Source organism: Telopea speciosissima, chromosome 4 (assembly GCF_018873765.1).
Source record: "Telopea speciosissima isolate NSW1024214 ecotype Mountain lineage chromosome 4, Tspe_v1, whole genome shotgun sequence".
Lineage (NCBI taxonomy): Eukaryota > Viridiplantae > Streptophyta > Magnoliopsida > Proteales > Proteaceae > Telopea > Telopea speciosissima.
The window spans coordinates 19,941,905-19,960,864 of NC_057919.1; the positions used below are offsets into that span (position 1 = coordinate 19,941,905).

General features: G+C 49.1%; 1 protein-coding gene across 1 annotated transcript; it reads right to left on the reverse strand.

Moving 5' to 3' along the window:
• Nucleotides 1-12,732: 12,732 nt before the first annotated feature.
• On the reverse strand, nt 12,733-16,241 carry LOC122659781 (floral homeotic protein APETALA 2-like). The gene is made up of 11 exons (XM_043854918.1): nt 15,494-16,241; nt 15,350-15,375; nt 15,184-15,214; nt 14,944-15,031; nt 14,459-14,604; nt 14,330-14,374; nt 14,148-14,239; nt 13,879-14,057; nt 13,563-13,721; nt 13,125-13,477; nt 12,733-13,079 (listed from the first exon to the last, which is right to left on the reverse strand). The coding sequence occupies exons 1-10, from the start codon at nt 16,027-16,029 to the stop codon at nt 13,193-13,195; spliced, it is 1,587 nt and encodes a 528-aa protein (XP_043710853.1). The 5' UTR covers nt 16,030-16,241; the 3' UTR covers nt 12,733-13,079; nt 13,125-13,192.
• Between the last annotated feature and the right edge of the window lie 2,719 nt (nt 16,242-18,960).

Consider the following 18,960-nt stretch of genomic DNA (forward strand, 5'->3'; position numbering starts at 1 on the left):
CTTGTCAGTAGAGTGCAGACTCCCAAGAGGTCATGGGTTCGATTCTCCTGCCTTCACCTTGTGTCATAAGGTACTCTCTTTCCTCATCCCCTCCCCTCTCTCTCCTCTTCTCTCATTTAGCCATAGTTAAAGTACTCTTGACTAGGATTAAGGGTGTCAATTTAGAACCGAAAACCGAAACCAAATTAAATCAATGCGGTTTTGGTTTCAAAATCTAGAATCTTTCATTGGTTTGGTTCAGAGTTTCATAATTGAAACCATCAAACTAAACCGAATTTCCCATTTTCAAACCAAATAAATCATATTCTTTTTGAATGTTTTAATTAATGTGGATGATAAATTTTATTCCATTTTAACATTTGAAAAAATGTTTAATAGATTATGACTAACAAACAAGGGGTTCAATTGTTGTAAAGATATTCAAAATTTGACCAAACACTTAAATTAGGGCCCAATCAAATACGAACCAAAGTCAAAATCAAATAAGGAACCGAATAAAAATTGAGCCAAAATCATACCTTGTCAGTTCGATTATAGTTTTGGAAACACATTTTCTTAGTTGATTTTCATTTTTATATGTTGTATCTTGTACTGGACCAAAACCAGACCAAAAAACCAAAACCGAGTCGATTGACACCCTTACTCAATAGTTAAAAGATAAAAGGAGTGATGAGGCATAAAACATCCCACCTATCGGAGGCTGCCACGTGGCCAACCCGACCTCAGTCCGAGAACCGAATTGGGCCGACCCCATATCCGATAAGTCACCTGACAAAGCCTGATTTGAGCGAGCTAGCCGGTGGCTGAGGCCGAGATTATACGGGTTAGCCATAGACTCCTAGCCGAGCTCATGGCCGAGACCAACCTCCCGGGCCGACCTCCCTTGCCGACCCCATGGGCCGACCTCGTAGGCCGAGCCCTCCTCCATTGAAGCTCCCATAGCACCCCACCGGGGATCTCCGGGCCACGTCAGCACATCCCGAGAATCACGGGATAAGGACCGAGCCGCGATCCCAGCGCAACACGGAATCGCACTCTACATGGACTCTTACCTTAATAAGAGTCCGACCCCGAAAATATCTCTCCACTCCGCTCTACGCGAGAGAACCTTCCGAAAGAAGGACTCCTACCATACTAGGACTCTTCCAACCGTCTCATCTCCTCCTTACTCTATAAATACCCAGGTATGGAGCACTATTCCTCATCTTGCTTTTTACTACGCAGTTACGCTGTAGCGTTGGAGACCTGACTAGAGCATCAGAGAGTCCTAGGCCGGAGCCACACCGGCCCTCTTGCGCTCATTGCTTGGTTTTTGCAGGTTCATCCACGGGCGAACCAAGCATAGGAGGTTTTCACACGCAACAGATTTGGCGCCGTCTGTGGGAACGACATCAGCAAGCATCGTCATTTCTGCCAATTCCCAGAGCAATAATAATGGTGCACACGAGGTCAGGGCAGCATGGCTCTACTTCCCATACGGAGGAGCCGCAACCCGTTGTGCAGACGAGGCGATCACCGCCCCCCGAAGCCTCTCGGCAGGGGATAAACAGAAGACCCCCTAGGGCAGGTGGTGCGCAGCCCATCACGGGCACCATTCCCCCTCCAGAGAGCGGGAATGGGGGATGTGCGCTAACCACGGCCGCGGCTAGCCGAGTACAGGCCGAGCCAAGTTTGGATGAGAATGGCCTACCAGCACCACCACCCTTGCCGGAGAGTTTGGACCCAGAAGCTCCGACAAATAATCGACAGGTTATGGGTTTGCAGCTGCAGATGCTCCACACCAACGAGATGCTACGCGCCTTCATGAACCAGATGGCCCGAGGCAGGCTGTTGGGCCAGCCACTGGCCGCGCCCCCCAGCTCCGGTCCGCGCTGAAAGAAACTTGTAGCAAAATGGTGGCCGGTATAGGGCCGAGCCGAGTCGGGCTGCGTCCTCGCACCCGTCTAGTCAGAAGACTCCACCTCCGCGCCCCAGTAGAGGCGCTCGGCAGGGTGAACAAGAACATCGCCAAAGCCCACGAACAGGGCAGGAAATCGAACCAGCCGGCTCGGTAGCGAGGAGGTCGGTATTTTTTGGACGGATCAGAGAGGACGAACAGCCGAGGAGATTCAGAGAACAAAGGAAAGACCCGGTTGAAAGGCGCGCGCCGAGACAAGGAGAAGGATCGCGTCATACTCCCCGGCGTCAGAGCTTACCTCCCCGAGAAGAACAACAGGGGAGCCCCCGAGGGTCCAACTTCCAAGAAGAAAAAAGAACAAGGAAGGATGGTGAGGACCGAGCTGACCAGAATGGCCGACTACAACGGGACGACCGACCCTATCAACCCCGGGCCGAGGAGCCTATTGCCCGAGCACCTGAGACTGAGCTGGAGAAGCGGCTACGAGACTTGGCCGAGCAAGTGGAGGGGTTGAAGAAACAGGCGACCCCGGACGCCTACTCTTTGGTCGGGCGTCACCCTTATCCTCCCGAGATCTTGACCGCGCCGCTACCAAACAGTTTCAAACCTCCCCCGTTCGACCGATATGACGGGACGACCGAGCCAACAGATCACATCAACTACTTTAATGTGATGATGACCATGTACGGGGGAACCGAGATCGTTTCTTGCCGAGCGTTCCCTGCATCCTTCAAGGGCGCGACGACCTCATGGTTTTCCTGGTTGTCGCCGAATTCCATAAAAAGCTTCGCTCAACTCTGCCGAGCCTTTGTCACGCGCTTCCAGAGTAGTATGAAACATAAGAAGACAACGGTCAACCTCCTCAGCGTGAAGCAAAGGCCCGACGAGTCGATCCAAGCATTCGTCTCCCGCTTCAACAAGGAATCCTTAGATATCAAGGATTTGGATGAGGCCACGGCCCATACGGCTATGAGCAACGGATTGGCCGACATGGACCTTATCAAGGACTTGGCCAGGAAGCCGATAAGAAACCTGGCCGAACTCTTGGAGAGGTGCAACGAATTCGTAAATATGGCCGAGGTCCTCCAAGCCCGGAAGGGCAACGAAGGTCGTACCGACAAGAAAAGGCCGACAACAGACGACAGAAGGGAAGACAAAAGGCCAAGGATGGATCGCCAAGCTGACAGGTCGGATCGAGCTCGGAGCCCCGACTACACGCCATTGAATGCGTCTCGCAAGGAGATCCTGATGCAAATACAAGATGGGGGGTACATCCGTCGACCCTGACCGATGCAAGCGGGGTCATCTCGGAATCCCAACAAATATTGCCAGTTCCACAATGACACCGGTCACGACACCGAAGATTGTTATCAGCTGAAAAGAGAAATCGAAGAGCTGATAAAAGCGGGCCACTTGAAGCGATATGTCAAAGGAGGCCGAGAAGATCGTGGAGGTCGGCGGCCTGATGACCGAGATCAAAGAAGAACCGAGCCTAGGGCCGAAAACAGGCGAGTTGAAAGAGACGATGACAAGGTCCGAGCCGAGAAGGAGGACGGATCAGGGCCGAGCAATGACAAGGGAGCCCCCATATACACTATCCTCAGAGGGCCCGGGCAAGAGACTACGCGAAAGGCTAAGGCAAATGCGCGCTTCATCGGAGTGGCCGAGATGCCCGCCAAGAAACTCAAGCCTGCGTTGACGATCTCCTTCACCGAAGCCGACCTTGAAGGTATAAGTTTACCTCATGACGATGCTTTAGTGGTGCAGGTAGAAATCGCGAACAGGCCCGTCCACCGTGTATTGGTCGATACCGGCGCATCCGTGGACCTTATGTCACTAGAAACGTACCGACAATTTGGCTTTGACGACGAAGCGCTCAAGCCCGAAGGCACCTCGCTTCACGGGTTCTCGGGAGCGGCCGCGACCATCAAGGGCTCGATCAACCTACTAGTCACAATTGGGCAAGCTCCATGCCAGGCGACGATCCAAGTCAAATTCATGGTGGTACGGTCGGTAGTGCATTCAATGCCATACTCGGCCATCCTTCATTGACCGCCCTCCAAGCCATCATCTCCCCGACACACTTGAAGATGAAGTTCCCCACCGAGAACGGTGTCGGCGAGGTCCGAGGCGACCAGAAGAAGGCACGAGAGTGCTACGCTACTTTCATCAAGCAAAACAAGGGTAATGTGCGGGGAATGGCCATGTGCACCGAGCATCTCCCCGAAGATTAGCGGGATGAGCTGATCGAGAGAAGAGGACGTCCCGTGGAAGACCTCACCCCACTTCATCTCAGCGAAGATGACCCAGCCAAGGTGGTCCAGCTCGGATCACTACTAAATGAAGATCAAAGGAGGCGGCTCGGAGTTTTTTTAAAAGCGAACGCCGATGTCTTCGCCTGGTCGGCCGCTGACATGTCGAGCATACCCAGGCATATAGCTGAGCACCGACTCCATGTGGATCCGGGTCGAAAACCAATCCGGCAAAAGAGAAGGAACTACGCACTTGATCGACAAACTGCAATCACAGAGGTGGAAAAGCTTCGCCGATCAGGATTAATCCGAGAAGAGAAATCCCCGACCTGGTTGGCTAACGTCGTCATGGTCCCTAAACCGAACGGGAGGTGGAGAATGTGTGTCAACTACACCGATCTCAACAAGGCTTGCCCAAAAGATGAATACCCACTACCTCGGATCGACCTCTTGATCGACGCCACGGCAGGTCACGAGATGCTGAGTTTTATGGATGCGTACTCCGGCTACAACCAAATCATGATGCATGAGGAGGACAAGTCATACACGGCCTTCCGAACTGACCAAGAGAATTTCTGCTACAAGGTCATGCCGTTCGGATTGAAGAACGCCGGAGCGACATACCAGCGCCTCGTGAACTATATATTCTGCAGGCAGATCGGAAAGAACATGGAAGTCTACGTGGACGACATGTTGGTGAAAAGTGTGAAGGCCGAACACCACTTGGCCGACCTGGAAGAAGCCTTTGGCGTATTGAGGAAGAACCAGATGAAGCTGAATCCCGCCAAGTGTGCATTTGGCGTAACCTCGGGAAAGTTCCTCGGCTTCATGGTCTCTGTCAGAGGCATCGAAGCCAATCCGGCAAAAATCAGAGTCATCCAAGAGATGAGTCTTCCAAGGACGATCCGAGAAGTACAGAGGCTAAACGGACGTGTGGCGGCGTTGGAGCAATTCATGTCGAGATCGGGCGACAAGTGCCTACCGTTCTTTAAGGCCCTAAAGAATATCCGAAACCCAAAAGACTTTATCTGGTCGTCCGAATGCCAGGAAGCTTTTGAAGAGCTGAAGAAATATTTGGAGAACCCGCCTCTTCTCAGCCGACCTGAACCAAAAGAGGAGCTTCAAGTCTACTTAGCCGCCACTCCCGTAGCGGTCAGTGCGGTGTTGATCAGGGAAGAGAGTCGAACTCAAAGGCCGATATACTATGTCAGCCACGTTCTTGTTGATGCCAAGACAAGGTACTCCGGGTTCGAGAAAGTAGCATTGCTCTAGTCACGGCTGCAAGGAAACTAAGGCCGTACTTCCAAGCTCATCCGATCGCGGTACTGACCGACCAGCCACTCAAGAAGATATTGCACAAACCCGACGTTTCGGGACGGCTGATTTCCTGGGCGATTGAGCTGAGTGAATACGATATAAGCTATCGACCGAGGACGGCGATAAAAGGACAAGCCCTTGCCGACTTCATCGCCGAATGCACGGGGCCCGAACATGAGGTTGGAGAAAAAAAAATAGTCGAAGAGGTCGGGGCTACTGCCGACCCGATTTGGACCATGAATGTCGACGGCTCAAGCAACTCCGGAGGAAGCGGGGCCGGTCTAATACTTGTAAGCCCCGAAGGGTTTCTGGTCCAATATGCCCTAAGGTTCAAGTTTTCCGCCTCGAACAACGAGGCCGAGTATGAAGCCCTTCTAGCTGGACTTCGAGTCAGCAAAGCTATGGGCATAAAGCGGTTGAAGGTGCGAGGAGACTCCCAACTTGTGGTCAACCAGGTCAACGGAGACTACGAGGCAAAAGACGAAAGGATGATAGCATACCTGGACCGAGCCCGAGATCTGATCTCCGAGCTCGAGCACTTTGAGATGACTCGAATACCGAGAAAAGAGAATGCCGCGGCTGACTCCTTATCCAGGTTGGCCGAGGCCGACCTCCAATACTTGAGCCGGTCAGTATACATAGAAATATTGGAGAAGCCCTCCTTACAAGAAGAAAGCATAAAGCACATTGAAGAGGACGGGCCGACCTGGTTGGACCCCATTGTCAACTACTTGGAGAATGACCTGCTCCCGGGGGACCGAGACGAAGCAAGGAAGGTCAAGATCCGACCTTCCAAGTACTCGATGATCGACGGAGTACTCTACAAAAGAGCAATCTCGGCCCCTCTTCTCCGATGTCTGGGACCGAAGGGGGCCGAGTCTGCATTAGCCGAGGTGCATGAGGGAATATGCGGGAGTCACATGGGCGACCGAGCTCTTGCATACAAGATACTTCGGCAAGGATTCTATTGGCCAAGAATGCAAGAAGAAGCCATGAGATACGTGAAGACGTGTGAGAAGTGTCAACTGTTCGCACCAATCCCAAGCCGACCAGCAACAAAGTTAACCTCAATACTGAGCCCAATCCCATTCGCTATATGGGGAATGGATATTCTCGGAGATTTCACCCCGGCATCGGGAAACAGAAAATACGTAGTAGTAGAGATCGATTACTTCACCAAGTGGGTCGAGGCCGAGCCCCTTGCCACCATCACTGAGAAGAACATGGAGAAATTTTTCCGAGATAAGGTCATCTACCGGTTCGGGCTACCGAAAGTTCTCATCACTGATAATGGCGCGCAATTCAACAACCCGGCCTTCCGAGAGTTCTGCGAGCACTTTCACATTGACTTCCGACCCATCTCGGTAGCTCATCCACAAGCAAATGGACAAGTAGAAGTGTCCAACCGAACATTACTCGCCGGCATTAAGAGAAGGTTGGAGGAGGCCAGGGGGAGATGGGTGGAAGAACTCCCAAGCGTCCTATGGGCATATCGGACGACTGTAAGAACTCCAACCGGGGAGAGTCCATTTCGCCTCGCTTATGGGACCGAAGCCCTCGCACCGGTTGAAGTTATGGCCTCATCGTAATGAGTGCTCAACTTCGATGAGAAGACCTATGAAGATGGGCTGAGAGCCAATCTTGACTTCCTCGATGAAGTCCAAGAAAATGCCCTACTCCGGAACGCGGCGTACCAACAGAAGACGGCGAGCTACTATGATTCAATAGTCAAAGAGCGGCATTTCCGTCAAGGGGACCTTGTTCTCAGAAAACTCAGCGCATCCCAGCCGAGGCAACAAGGAAAATTAGCACCAAATTGGGAAGGCCCATACATAGTCTCCAAGCAAATTCGCCTTAGCACATATCGCTTGCAGACTCCGGGGGGCAAGAAGGTACCGAGACCTTGGAACTCGGAAAATTTGAAGAAGTTTTTTCAATAATTGAGCATGCTTGTATTCGGCTTCAGTTCCGACATTTGATTCAATAAAGTCTTTTCTCCACCACTTAACGTATTGGCAAGCTCCCAAGTCGAAGTCGTAAGACCGGTCCTCATAGACCAGGCCGACATCAAAGACCGACCCTCATAGGTCGACAGCCAAGTCGTAAGACCGGTCCTCATAGATCAGACCGACCCTCATAGGTCGGCAGCCAAGTCGTAAGACCGGTCCTCATAGACCAGGCCGACATCAAAGACCGACCCTCATAGGTCGGCAGCCAAGTCGTAAGATCGGTCCTCATAGACCAGGCCGACATCAAAGACCGACCCTCGTAGGTCGATAGCCAAGTCGTAAAACCGGTCCTCATAGACCTGGCCGACCTCAAAGACTGACCCTCATAGGTCGGCAGCCAAGTCGTAAGACCTGTCCTCATAGACCTGGCCGACCTCTCAAGGGCCGACATCCCTATTTGGCCAAGCCTAACAAAGTACAAAACTAAGCTAAGGCATTAGGCTCGGCCAGGAAGGATATTCGGCCACCACGCGTGCGCTTATATGATAACCTCTCCAATCGGACCGAAGGGAAAGGCAAATTAACCAACCAAAGCGAGGATCACATTGACCTCGGGCGTGGCATGGCCGAAACCGCCGACCACATGAGGCATGGACGAAAAAGAGACGAGTTCCTAAGCTCGGCTAGTGAAACGACTCGGCAGCTTGGCCACAAACAAAACAGAATACGCAAGGAAAAGAATGCTGAGGGCGCCGAGTTAAAATACTTAGACAAATTCTGGAAAAAATAAGTTGTTTTATTCATTGTAAGCCGACTGATCGGCACGGTTACAAAATGGGCAGTTCGGCCCCAAAAAAAAAAAAAAAAAAAAAAAAAAAAGAGAAAAAGAAAATTTATTATATCTCCGTCTCCTCGGCGTGGGACTTGGAGGCGACCTCGGAAGCGTCCACGGTACTGGGCTCGGCAGCAGGGTCTTGGGGTCCAGCTCCCAGAGGGAAGACGTCGGCCGAAGCAGGTGCCTCAAGGGGCAGAGCTTGGGTGACCTCGGCTCCCTCCTCATCTCCCATCTCCCCTGCAAAGGTAGTCGCATCATCATCAAAACGGGAGAGATTGAGATCAGAGTACGCCGCCTTGATCTCGGCCAAAAGCTCAGCTCGGCCTGCCTCAAAACCTTCGACGAAGGGAGGCTTCCGATCTCATGGCGATATCGGCGTACTCCTCCGATTGAAGATAGTCGCCGATCGCCGCGCCCGAGCCGTGGCGGATCTTCCTTGGCCTTCTCCTTCACCTCGGCGAGCCGAGCCTCGCAAAGCCCGGACCTTCTCTCTCTCTGTCGACTACCTCGGCCGAGAGCTCTCTACTCGGCCTCGCAGCGGTGAGCTTCTCTTGGGTCTCCCGACGCCTCGAACGGCATCCTGGGCATCCTGATAAGCCTTCTTGCACTGGACGTCCAAGGAATGGTTCTCGGTCAGGAGCCGCTCGAAGCGGAGCATGGTCTCCACTGCTTTGGCGAACCCCTACAAAAAAGCACGAGAACAAAAATCAAGACCAATTACCCAGATCATATCTAATTACAAAAGCCGACAAGAAAACTTACCATGTTAAAATCTTGGAATAGGGTGGAGAGGAGCTCGGGGTCAGACAGCGCCTCGAGCTTCTCCTTGTCGGCAGGAAGCCGACCTGCATCAAGCCATTCCTTGGCGTGAGCGGCCGACGTCAAGGCCGAGTCCCCAGGGAAGAGGCGCCAGGTCGGCCTCACGGGGACATTGTTGGCCGAAGCCCTCCCCAAGATGTATCGGGAGATGTTGGTGGGAGAAGCCACGAGCGGAAGGCCGCCACTCGTCAGGTTTACCGAGAGCTTTTGACGCTTGATGTCTCTCGACGGGCTCCTCTCGCCTTTTCGGCCTTTCCCCTTCCTCGGAGACCCGGCTGGACCCGTGTTCTTCTCGGCCTCCAGACCGACCACTGCGTCCGACGGTCCCGGCATCACGGCCTTGCCCTTGGAGGCCCTGGAGGACTCGCCCCGGGGTTTCTTCTCTAAATTTTTCTTCTTCCTATCTGCGATGGTCTCGGCCCTTAGCCAAGCTGTGTCCATAGGAGGAATGTGGCCGACCACTGCAAGAGAAGCCGAGAACATAAAAAAAAAAAAAAAAAAAAAAAAAAAAACAAGTCAGAAAAGGAAAAGAAAACTAAGTAAAGGGGTCAGCTCGGACAACAGAGACAGGCTCGGCAAGGGCTCCTACCCGGGGTCATATGCCAACTCTAAAGAAACCCCTCGTCCTGAAGCTGGAGGACATCGAAGGGCGGACGCTGGGGGATCAGGTCGAGCGAGGTCATCTCGTTCTCGGTCAGAGGTAGTACCCTATTGACATAGTTCAGGTTCATCTCCTTCCACTTGGTTCGGAGAGGGCTGTTGGGAATGGAAGCAAAGAAAAAACGAGGCTTCCAATACTTGTTAAAGGTCGGCATGCCGACCAGAAATCTGTGGCCGCCTAGAGCCGCACTCTTCCCCGATCAGCGGCAGAAGTAGTACCACCCCTTCTCGGGAGACTTCTTCAGGAAGAAGAGCCGAGAAAAAAGCGTCACGCTCGCCCCTCGGCCCATCTCGCAGAACAAAGCGTAGAAGCCGTACACGGCCAGCCAAGAGTTCGGCACCAGCTGACCAGGAGACAAGTGGAAGTGGTCCAAGATCTGGTCCACAGCCGAGAACGGGGAGCTTGAACGCATACTTGAAGGGTGTCTCGCATGCGAGCCACCTCGCCGGCCTAATGAAGGTGCCATCTCCGGGGTTAGGAACTCTGAGTCGAATGTCCTCGGGATGGCGAGGTCGTCCTCGGATAGTCGAGGTCGGCCTCCGTGATCGTGCTCGAAACGGTGCCGACACTGCCTTCCTCGGGCTCAGGGGCGTCGGTAGACGAGCTTACCGAGCCAACCCCCATCTCGGACGAATCTCCCTCACTTGATTACTCATCGGAGGAGGACAACCCGGAGTTCTCGGCCCGGTCTGCGGTTGTGGATTGGGCCGCGTGGTCAAACTCCAGGGGTAACGGGGGTTCGGCCACCTCGGCCTGACGAAGCTCCACTACATCGGGCTCGTCTGAGGTCGAGCCCAACAGGTCTATGGTGGGAGAGCGAGCGGGGAGTTCTCGGCTCGGACTCGCTCCCTCTGCCGCCCTGGCGAGCAGTTTGCCCATAGGACTACTACCAACTGACATACTGGGCAGAGAAGACTTACTGGTTGAAGAAGAGCTGAGCGGGAACGAAACGACGGCCGAGTCGATCACGAACGAAGCTTCGGCCGAGTCGATCACGAGCAAGCAAACGACGAGATCTACCGAGTTGACGGATCCAAACTTGCCGAGAAGTCAATAACTTAAAGCAGTGAAGAATGAATAGTTAGGAGTCGCCTATTTATAATCCTTGGGTTTTACTGATCCAACGCCGACTGAGCTCAACATGATCCAACGGCCCGGATCAAAGGACGCTCAATTTCCGAGCCCGCCATAATGACTCCGACGTGGCACCGACACCCAACCGTCGATCGCAACGCCAAATCCGCAGAATAAATAATCTCGGCTCAACCGCAAGAATCTTGCGGACAAGCGACCAGAAACTTCACTCATCAACGCCGAGCCGACCCCGATGAGTGGGGGGCTGTGATGAGGCATAAAACATCCCACCTATCGGAGGCTGCCACGTGGCCGACCCGACCTCAGTCCGAGAACCGAATTGGGCCGACCCCATATCCGATAAGTCACCTGACAAAGCCTGATTTGAGCGAGCTAGCCGGTGGCTGAGGCCGAGATTATACGGGTCAGCCATAGACTCCTAGCCGAGCTCATGGCCGAGACCAACCTCCCGGGCTGACCTCCCTTGCCGACCCCATGGGCCGACCTCGTAGGCCGAGCCCTCCTCCATTGAAGCTCCCATAGCACCCCACCGGGGATCTCCGCCACAAGCACATCCCGAGAATCACGGATAAGGACCGAGCCGCGATCCCAGCCAAAACGTAATCGCACTCTACATGGACTCTTACCTTAATAAGAGTCTGACCCCGAAAATAACTCTCCACTCCGCTCTACGCGAGAGAACCTTCCGAAAGAAGGACTCCTACCATACTAGGACTCTTCCAACCGTCTCATCTCCTCCTTACTCTATAAATACCCAGGTATAGAGCACTATTCCTCATCTTGCTTTTTACTACGCAGTTACGCTATCGCGTTGGAGACCTGACTTGAGCATCGGAGAGTCCTAGGCCGGACCCACACCGGCCCTCTTGCGCTCATTGCTTAGTTTTTGCAGGTTCATTCACGGGCGAACCAAGCACAGGAGGTTTTCACACGCAACAAGGAGAAAGTTCTCTGTACGGGAGTGTAGCCTATGCCAGCATTCCCATGAGTCTCTCTCTCCTCCTCATTTGAAAAGACACCTCTGCCCCCTTGTTATGAGGAGGAGAAGGAGAGAGATAAACACAAGGGAGCGCTAGCGTAGGCCACACTCCGGCAAAACACTACTTCCCATAAATTTAAGGAAGAACTATAACGGGATTGAATTTATCACCGTATCATCGCAGATAAGAACATTTCTAAGGTTCCCCCCTTCCTTTCACGCTTTTCATCCCTAGTCCTTTCTTTTTCGTTTCAGACAAGAAAAGACAAGAGAGAGAGAGGGTCTGAAGAGTGGTGGGTGGAAGAATCATAACTCAATTTCTTCTACGAAACTGCGAAGATGAGGGTGCTCACGTTCGGTCTCTCTCGTCATAATAGGGGCTCTGACTGCAATTTCCGTGAACTGATTTTAAGGACACCGTCGATAGCGACACCTCATCCGGTCATCCCCTTCCCGGCTTCCCAAAGACCATATTCCCAAGAACCCAAATCCTCTCTCTGAAATTTAATGATGGTATTTAATCGCTTAAATACTCAACTGATCAGAGCTCAGGGCAGAGCATCAGTGAGAAGTGCGAGTGGAAGGGGACTATCAGTTTCAAGCAGTAGGAGGAGCAGATTAACAGACCCAAGAAATAGAAATAAGCATTGCAATTCACAGAATCTTATCCTTGTAATCCCATATGTATATTAGGAAATAGTGGAGTACCAAAAAAAGGAGCTTTCTTAGAGTAAATGAAATACAGAAACAAACCCGTTACAAAAATTTGAGTTTTGAGGGCACAGAACACACTGGTCTGCAAATGACCAATTACTAACAGTAAAGACAGCCTAATATATCAATATAAATATAATAATGCTGAAGTAAGTATAAATATAGACATTACAATTAGAAAAAAAAGGTACAAAAGTAAGGGGTCTAAAAGCTTGGAATTGGGGTTGTAGGGAAGCAAAAAAGCAAAATTAAAATCAGATTAGATCAGAACTTGTGTCAGAAATTCGTTCGAAGGTGGTTTTTGTTTAACCAATGACCCAACATCCCTGAAATCGAGAAGAGCTACAAATGTGTTAGCCATTGATTACTGCACATTTTAATCTCTTTTGCGGCCTGGGGGGGGTGGGTTTGGGGTCTTTGGGGCTTGGGCCCTCGACGCCTCGGCGTAGGTTCTTGGCTCTCTTTTGCTTCGTCAAATTATAACACTGCCGAAAAGAAAATGAAGAACAGAAGAAAAGTGGGAAGTGTTTCACGTTTCCATGCTTCAAAAACAGGAAGTTGGTAGTTCCGTTGTCAACTAACAGACGTTTGATTTAAGTCCGAACTGAAGAATTCAAAGAGTGAGAGAGAGAGATGGCAGCGCAGAAAGACTTGGTAGGGAAGAGGGGTGGACGTTAGGTGGGTCTCATGAGAGAATGGAAGTCATTCTTCTGCAGCCAGCTTGGGGGTTTCATTATCGGCGATGATGGGAATCCTGATGATGCTGCAGGGGTCGCAAACAGTTGGAGTGATCCAGCAGCAGCAGCGGTTGAAGCTGCCCAGCTACCACTTACACGACTACTACTACTACTGCCCCCTCTGTTGTTCCAACCCGAGTGCAGTTGCTGTGTGTCTCCTCCTGTAGCTAGAGACAGCCCTCCTCCTCCTCCTCCTCCGTCACCACTACTAGGAAACTCAAACTGCAGCAGAAGAGTCATAAACAAAATTAGAAAGAAAAAAAGGTAATGACCAACCGATCGATCAATCAAAACCACTAATGCCCACTTGATAATTTGGAGGATGGTAGTGGTGTTGCAGGATGTGAACCGCCGAAGCTTCCCCGTTTCTGCTCAATGTTCCATATCTCTGCAACTCATTGGGCTTGAATGGGGAGACAGCTGGAGATTGGATGTGGGTGTGGCTAAGCAGCCGGAAAGCCTCGCCCTCGCCACTCCTTTCTCTTCTATGAACATTGCTGTGATTCGTAGACTGTTCATACGAAAGCAGATTGTGTTTGTTAGCCAACTCCACAAAGAGTAAAAATTCAGACTTTTCTTTCACTAAAGATCATTCATTTTAAGTTGGAAACGATGATGCTTACCTGGGGGTGCCTGAAGCCCTGGTTGCTGGTTCCCCAGTCTGGTTCAAACGGCATCGGCGAAGAAGAGGATTGATAGTCCATGGTAGCACTTGATCGATTGTCATCCCCCGATTCACGACCTTCCCTTTTGGAGGCTGAGCTGCCCAAGCTCAAATCCAGGTTGTGCTCGGCATCATTGCCTAGATTCAAATTTCCATAATTTCACAAGGGAAAAACAAAATAACGGGGATATACAAAAAGGACTAATCTTGCGCTGCGACAGGAGATACCGGCCAAATTGAGCTCGGTCTCATAAATGCTGGAATCGAAGTTGGTCACAGCTTCCTTCCCATTACACTTGATGGCAGCTTTATCGTAAGCCCTGTAAATGTTTGAAGTGTTTACAGTAAAAACCCTTCAAACCAAAATGGAACTGAAATACTGAACCTAGATGTTAGAATCAGGAACATACCTGGCTGCTTCAATCTCGGTGTCGAATAGGCCCAGGTAAACATACCTGCCAGTAAATGAAATTAGTGAGAGAATTAGAATTTTCAGTATACAAGGCATGGTTCTGCAAATTAATTTGATTTTCAATTACTTTTTGCCCAAGAACTGGCCCATGCGAGCTTCCCATCTTCCACATTTGTGCAAAGTAACTCCTCTGAATTTAGAACTTCCTCTCGGATAGCCGGTGCTTTGGCGGCGAAGCACATGTACGAATTCTTCCTTTGTTAAATTTTTCATCTGTCACATACCACATCACAACATCAACAACACTCAGCATCTACTTCGTCTCATCTTCAATGGCAAGAAACCCATATGATAGAGATGGAAGCTTTTCAATTTTTTTTGCTACTTTTTGCTAAGTTGGTGTAGAAGTTCGTACTTCGTAACCACAGTCTTAGTTCAAAACCCTTCTATAACTTTCTAATAACGAACCACTAAGGTTGTGTTTGGTTGAGGTGAGGGGCCAGAAGGAATATTTAATTAATAAAGCAGCATTAGAAAAAATAAGAGATAAGCTGTGTGAACCGGAGAAGATAAGCACTCTCTCACGATAAGCTTGCTTCGTCCCTCCCTCACCTGTTTCATATCTTCCTCATAATCTTCAATACTGAAATTTATATCTGCTTCAACTCCCCGAAACTTGATAGCTGCTCTGTCGTAGGCACTGAAACAAATTTTTTTTCTTTAAGTCAATCGGATGAACTCATGTTTAGAAGGGGAAATACCAAAACTTAGAGGAGACCCAGAATAACCAAAGAAAGAGCAGGAATCATGAAGAAGCTAAGAAGGAAGACAGAGAAAAGGAGCAGAGCTTACCGCGCAGCTGCATGAGCAGTGTCAAATCCACCTATACCCAAGAAGAGGCCCCATACCAGTATCAGTATCCAATGGAAAAAGTTTAATTCTCACAAGTAACAAAAACAAAAAAGGAAAGAACCAAAGAACCCAATTTCTCAAAATGGTTGTTGTATTACCCACATACCCAGATAAACTTGCTTTCCACAATCCCTGCAATTCAACAACAAAGGGAGCTAAATGAAAACTTGTATCGAAGAAAAATCAGAAATTAAAGAGTGATTTTGGTTTGGGAAAGGAGAGAGAGAAGGGGGAGAGAAAGAATCAGAACCATATGTGAGACTCCCAACGGCCAGTCCTCCTATAAAAGGTGACACCACGATACTGAGAGCTTCGAGACCTGGGCCCCCGGCGGCTCTTCTTCATTGGCTGCGAAACCTCGGCGGCCTTAACAGTGGCAGCGAGGGGTTCAGACTGGCAGAATTTAACGCCAACCCAGTGAGCCCTTGGGAAAGGAGCGGAAGCAGAACCCTGGGTCGTCCCCATTTCCGGTTCCTCCGTCGGAAAAAACTGCCGGGTCACAACCTGTTCACTCTCTGAAGAACAGTTGTTGTTGCCGTTGTTAGTCGTCACAGGGAAACCAAAGATCTTACTGCTCTTCTTCCTACGCGTTCCTTCACCACCATCATCGCCGTCCTCTTCCTCTTCTTCCTCCGATCCATCTTCAATAACCACAGCAGAAGAACTCGAATTGTCATTAGAAACGGATCCAACCCCTTTCCCCTTCTCATCATCTCCGTCAACAGAGTAGCCCTCCCACTCCTCCTCCTCACTCCTCCGATCAGGCGAGTCGTTGAGATCCCACATACCGTTTCTTAATTAGTCTTTACCTCTTTCTTCTCCTTCTCTGATGGTCGGCAGAAGATCGAAGATCGGAACTTCTCCGATCTTTCCTTGTATCTGTAAATAATAGTCTAGCTTCACTGCTCATCTCTCCCCATCGAAACCGGAATTTGGGTTTCTGTCCGCAAAAGCCATCATCCGTTCTCTCACTCTAAACATATATGGGTATTTCTTTTGTCTCTGGATCAGGTGTATACAGACAATACATATAATAAACTTGAGAGAAACAAGAACCTAAGACGATAAGAAGAGTTGTGGTTGCCAAAAGGCAAATAGACTGTAGCGAGATGTCCCCCAGAACTTGAATCCCCCCAAACTCCAAGTGCCGAATACAGCATAGACGAGGCCAGACTGAGAAAGCTTAGCAAAAAGCACCGGCCTTAAGGTCTTAACGCCTCTCTCTCTCTCTCTCTCTCTCTCTCAATCATTCATATTCAGATACTTCTCTCTCTCTCTCTCTCTCTCTCTCTCTCTCTCTCCATTAACCCTTTTGCTTTAGAAGGGGGACTTTACTTATTACTCTCTCCCTCTCTTTCAGACTTTACTGGTTAGTCTCTGTGTCTCCCTCCTGTCGTGAAAAGATTTAAGCGAAAAATGGAAGTGTAGGAGAGAAAAAAAAGGAACCATCTCTTTCCTACACATCTTTCCCACGTTAACCAAATCGAAAAAAGCATCACAATCTCTCTCTCCAAATTAACCACAAGGTTACTAAAATAGAAATTGAAGACGAAAGAAACATGAACAGAAATGGAAATGTGAGAGAGATAAGGGGGCAGAAGGCTAATTACCCAGTTAATACTTACAATTATAGATGATTAAACTTATGCGGGAAGTTATATCTCAAGTCATCCGGACTACCATGCACCGTTAAATATCATATGGGTCGATGTTCTTTGCGGGGGAGCGTGGCCCCTGCGTATGCATGGGGCTAATGAGAGCGTGTGCATTGGATTAGTGGCATCATTGTGCCCGAATTTTTATCCTTTGTTGTCCGTTGCTCAAACAGCACAGTGCTGTCCCCTCACATGGGGCACGAAATGATGACTTAACCTCCCTCGGGCAATGTGTTCAGGCAGGGAGATTAAGTCGTCATTTCGCCCCCATGTGAGGAGACAGCAGGTGTTGTTCGAGTAGCGAACAGCAGAGGATAACGATCGCATTTCGCCCCTATGTGCCTGGGCATGGACGATATACTCCCTTCCTAGAGAAAACTTTCTTCCATATAATATAAAAGTTTTCTTTGCCTTCCCTCTCTTGCAAGTTTGTCCAACCTCAAGCATGATTTGTAGAATCGGTATCGGATCGGCCAGATCTGTCGATTCGTATTGATATCGATAGAGATTGATATTGATTCTTGTCAATACTGTATCATGGATTAGTACAAACCAAGGGTAAAAATGCAAAAAAAAATCCAATTTTTTGAAGAGGGTATATTTGTTTGATTAGATCGATACGAATCGATCCAAATCAGTATTAGAATCAATATTGGCCTCAACTGATACAAATCCCATACCGATTACTATATCTCCCAACTTAAGCCAAGGTTTTAAAACTTGAAATCAGAAACGGAATTGGTCAAAGAGGGATTCCGATTCGAATCAGATTGGAATCGGCCTGAATTGTTTCAAGAATAAAAAATCTAAGCTATTTTATGATAAAAATCAAATCAGTTTAGGAATAAAAAATCGACCCATGAATCAGTCTGATTCAAGATGATTTATAAAGAAAATGACTAAGAGTCAGCCGATCTGATTCTAATTCAAGAAGCAACAACGATTACGATCGGTGGAAATAGGGATTGGTGTCAGCCGATCCCGATTCTTAAAACCATGGCTCAAGTTCAACCTTTACCCTTTTTTCTCTGTTAAATAGTAGGCGAGGGAACAAGGGGTATCCTGGGAAGAAAGGTAGAAAAACATCAGGAGTTCCCTTGAAACCCACCCTAGGTCCTCATCACTCATCTGGGCCGAGCATTGCGCGATCAAAGAAAGGATCAGAGAGGAATAGAGGGCAGAGAAGGGCGGTGGAAGCTATCAGAAAAGGGAAATAATAATAATGGAAAAAAATGGAATAAAAAGCAGGTGTTTCCACAAAAGTCCAATCCAAGGGTACGGAAGATTGCCACGTTGCCCTTCCCTATATCAGTTTTCAACGTAACCAATTGGTCTCTGGAATCAGTTGGCCCCACTTCCCATCTATTTTTATCCCACTCGTATTTAATTGCCCCAATCCCTTTCTTCTTTGTTCTCCTCAACTTGAAATGACCGTTGCTCAGTTTACAGCTTTGGTTCTTCGTAATCAATTAATCAATAAAATATTGGAAAAGCTTGGGATTGGATAAGGTTCTTTTTGTATGATTCCATGAATTTTTTGGGGTGATAATAAATTGGAAGTAGGGTGTTTGATTGTTTAATTTATGATAAAAAGAAGTCAATTTCATATAAAATAGTGACGTAAAGCAATTTTCTGTATGGGTGTGTGGCTTACGATAACACTCCCTTGTGTTTATCTCTCTCCTCCTTAAAACAAGAGAACAGAGATGTCTTTTCACATGGGGATGAGAGAGATAGACTCTTTGGAGTACTGACGTAGACCATACTCCCAGACAAATAATTTTTTCTCAATAGTGAAATAGCTGAAGAACTATTCACATTTCATCTAAATCAATTCAAATTTATTTTGCACTTTAGATCGATAATGAGCACATACTGCAAACAACTCAAATCAACTTATGTGGAGTTGCTATGAAGGTGGTTAAAAAGATTTTAGCCACAAGATTGAAGATGGATCTGCCACATGTTATTTCATCGCAAGCAACTTTCATACCACGGAGGCTTATTTCAGATAATGTTTTCATAATTGTTCACGAAGTTTTTTACTACATCAAGAAAAGGA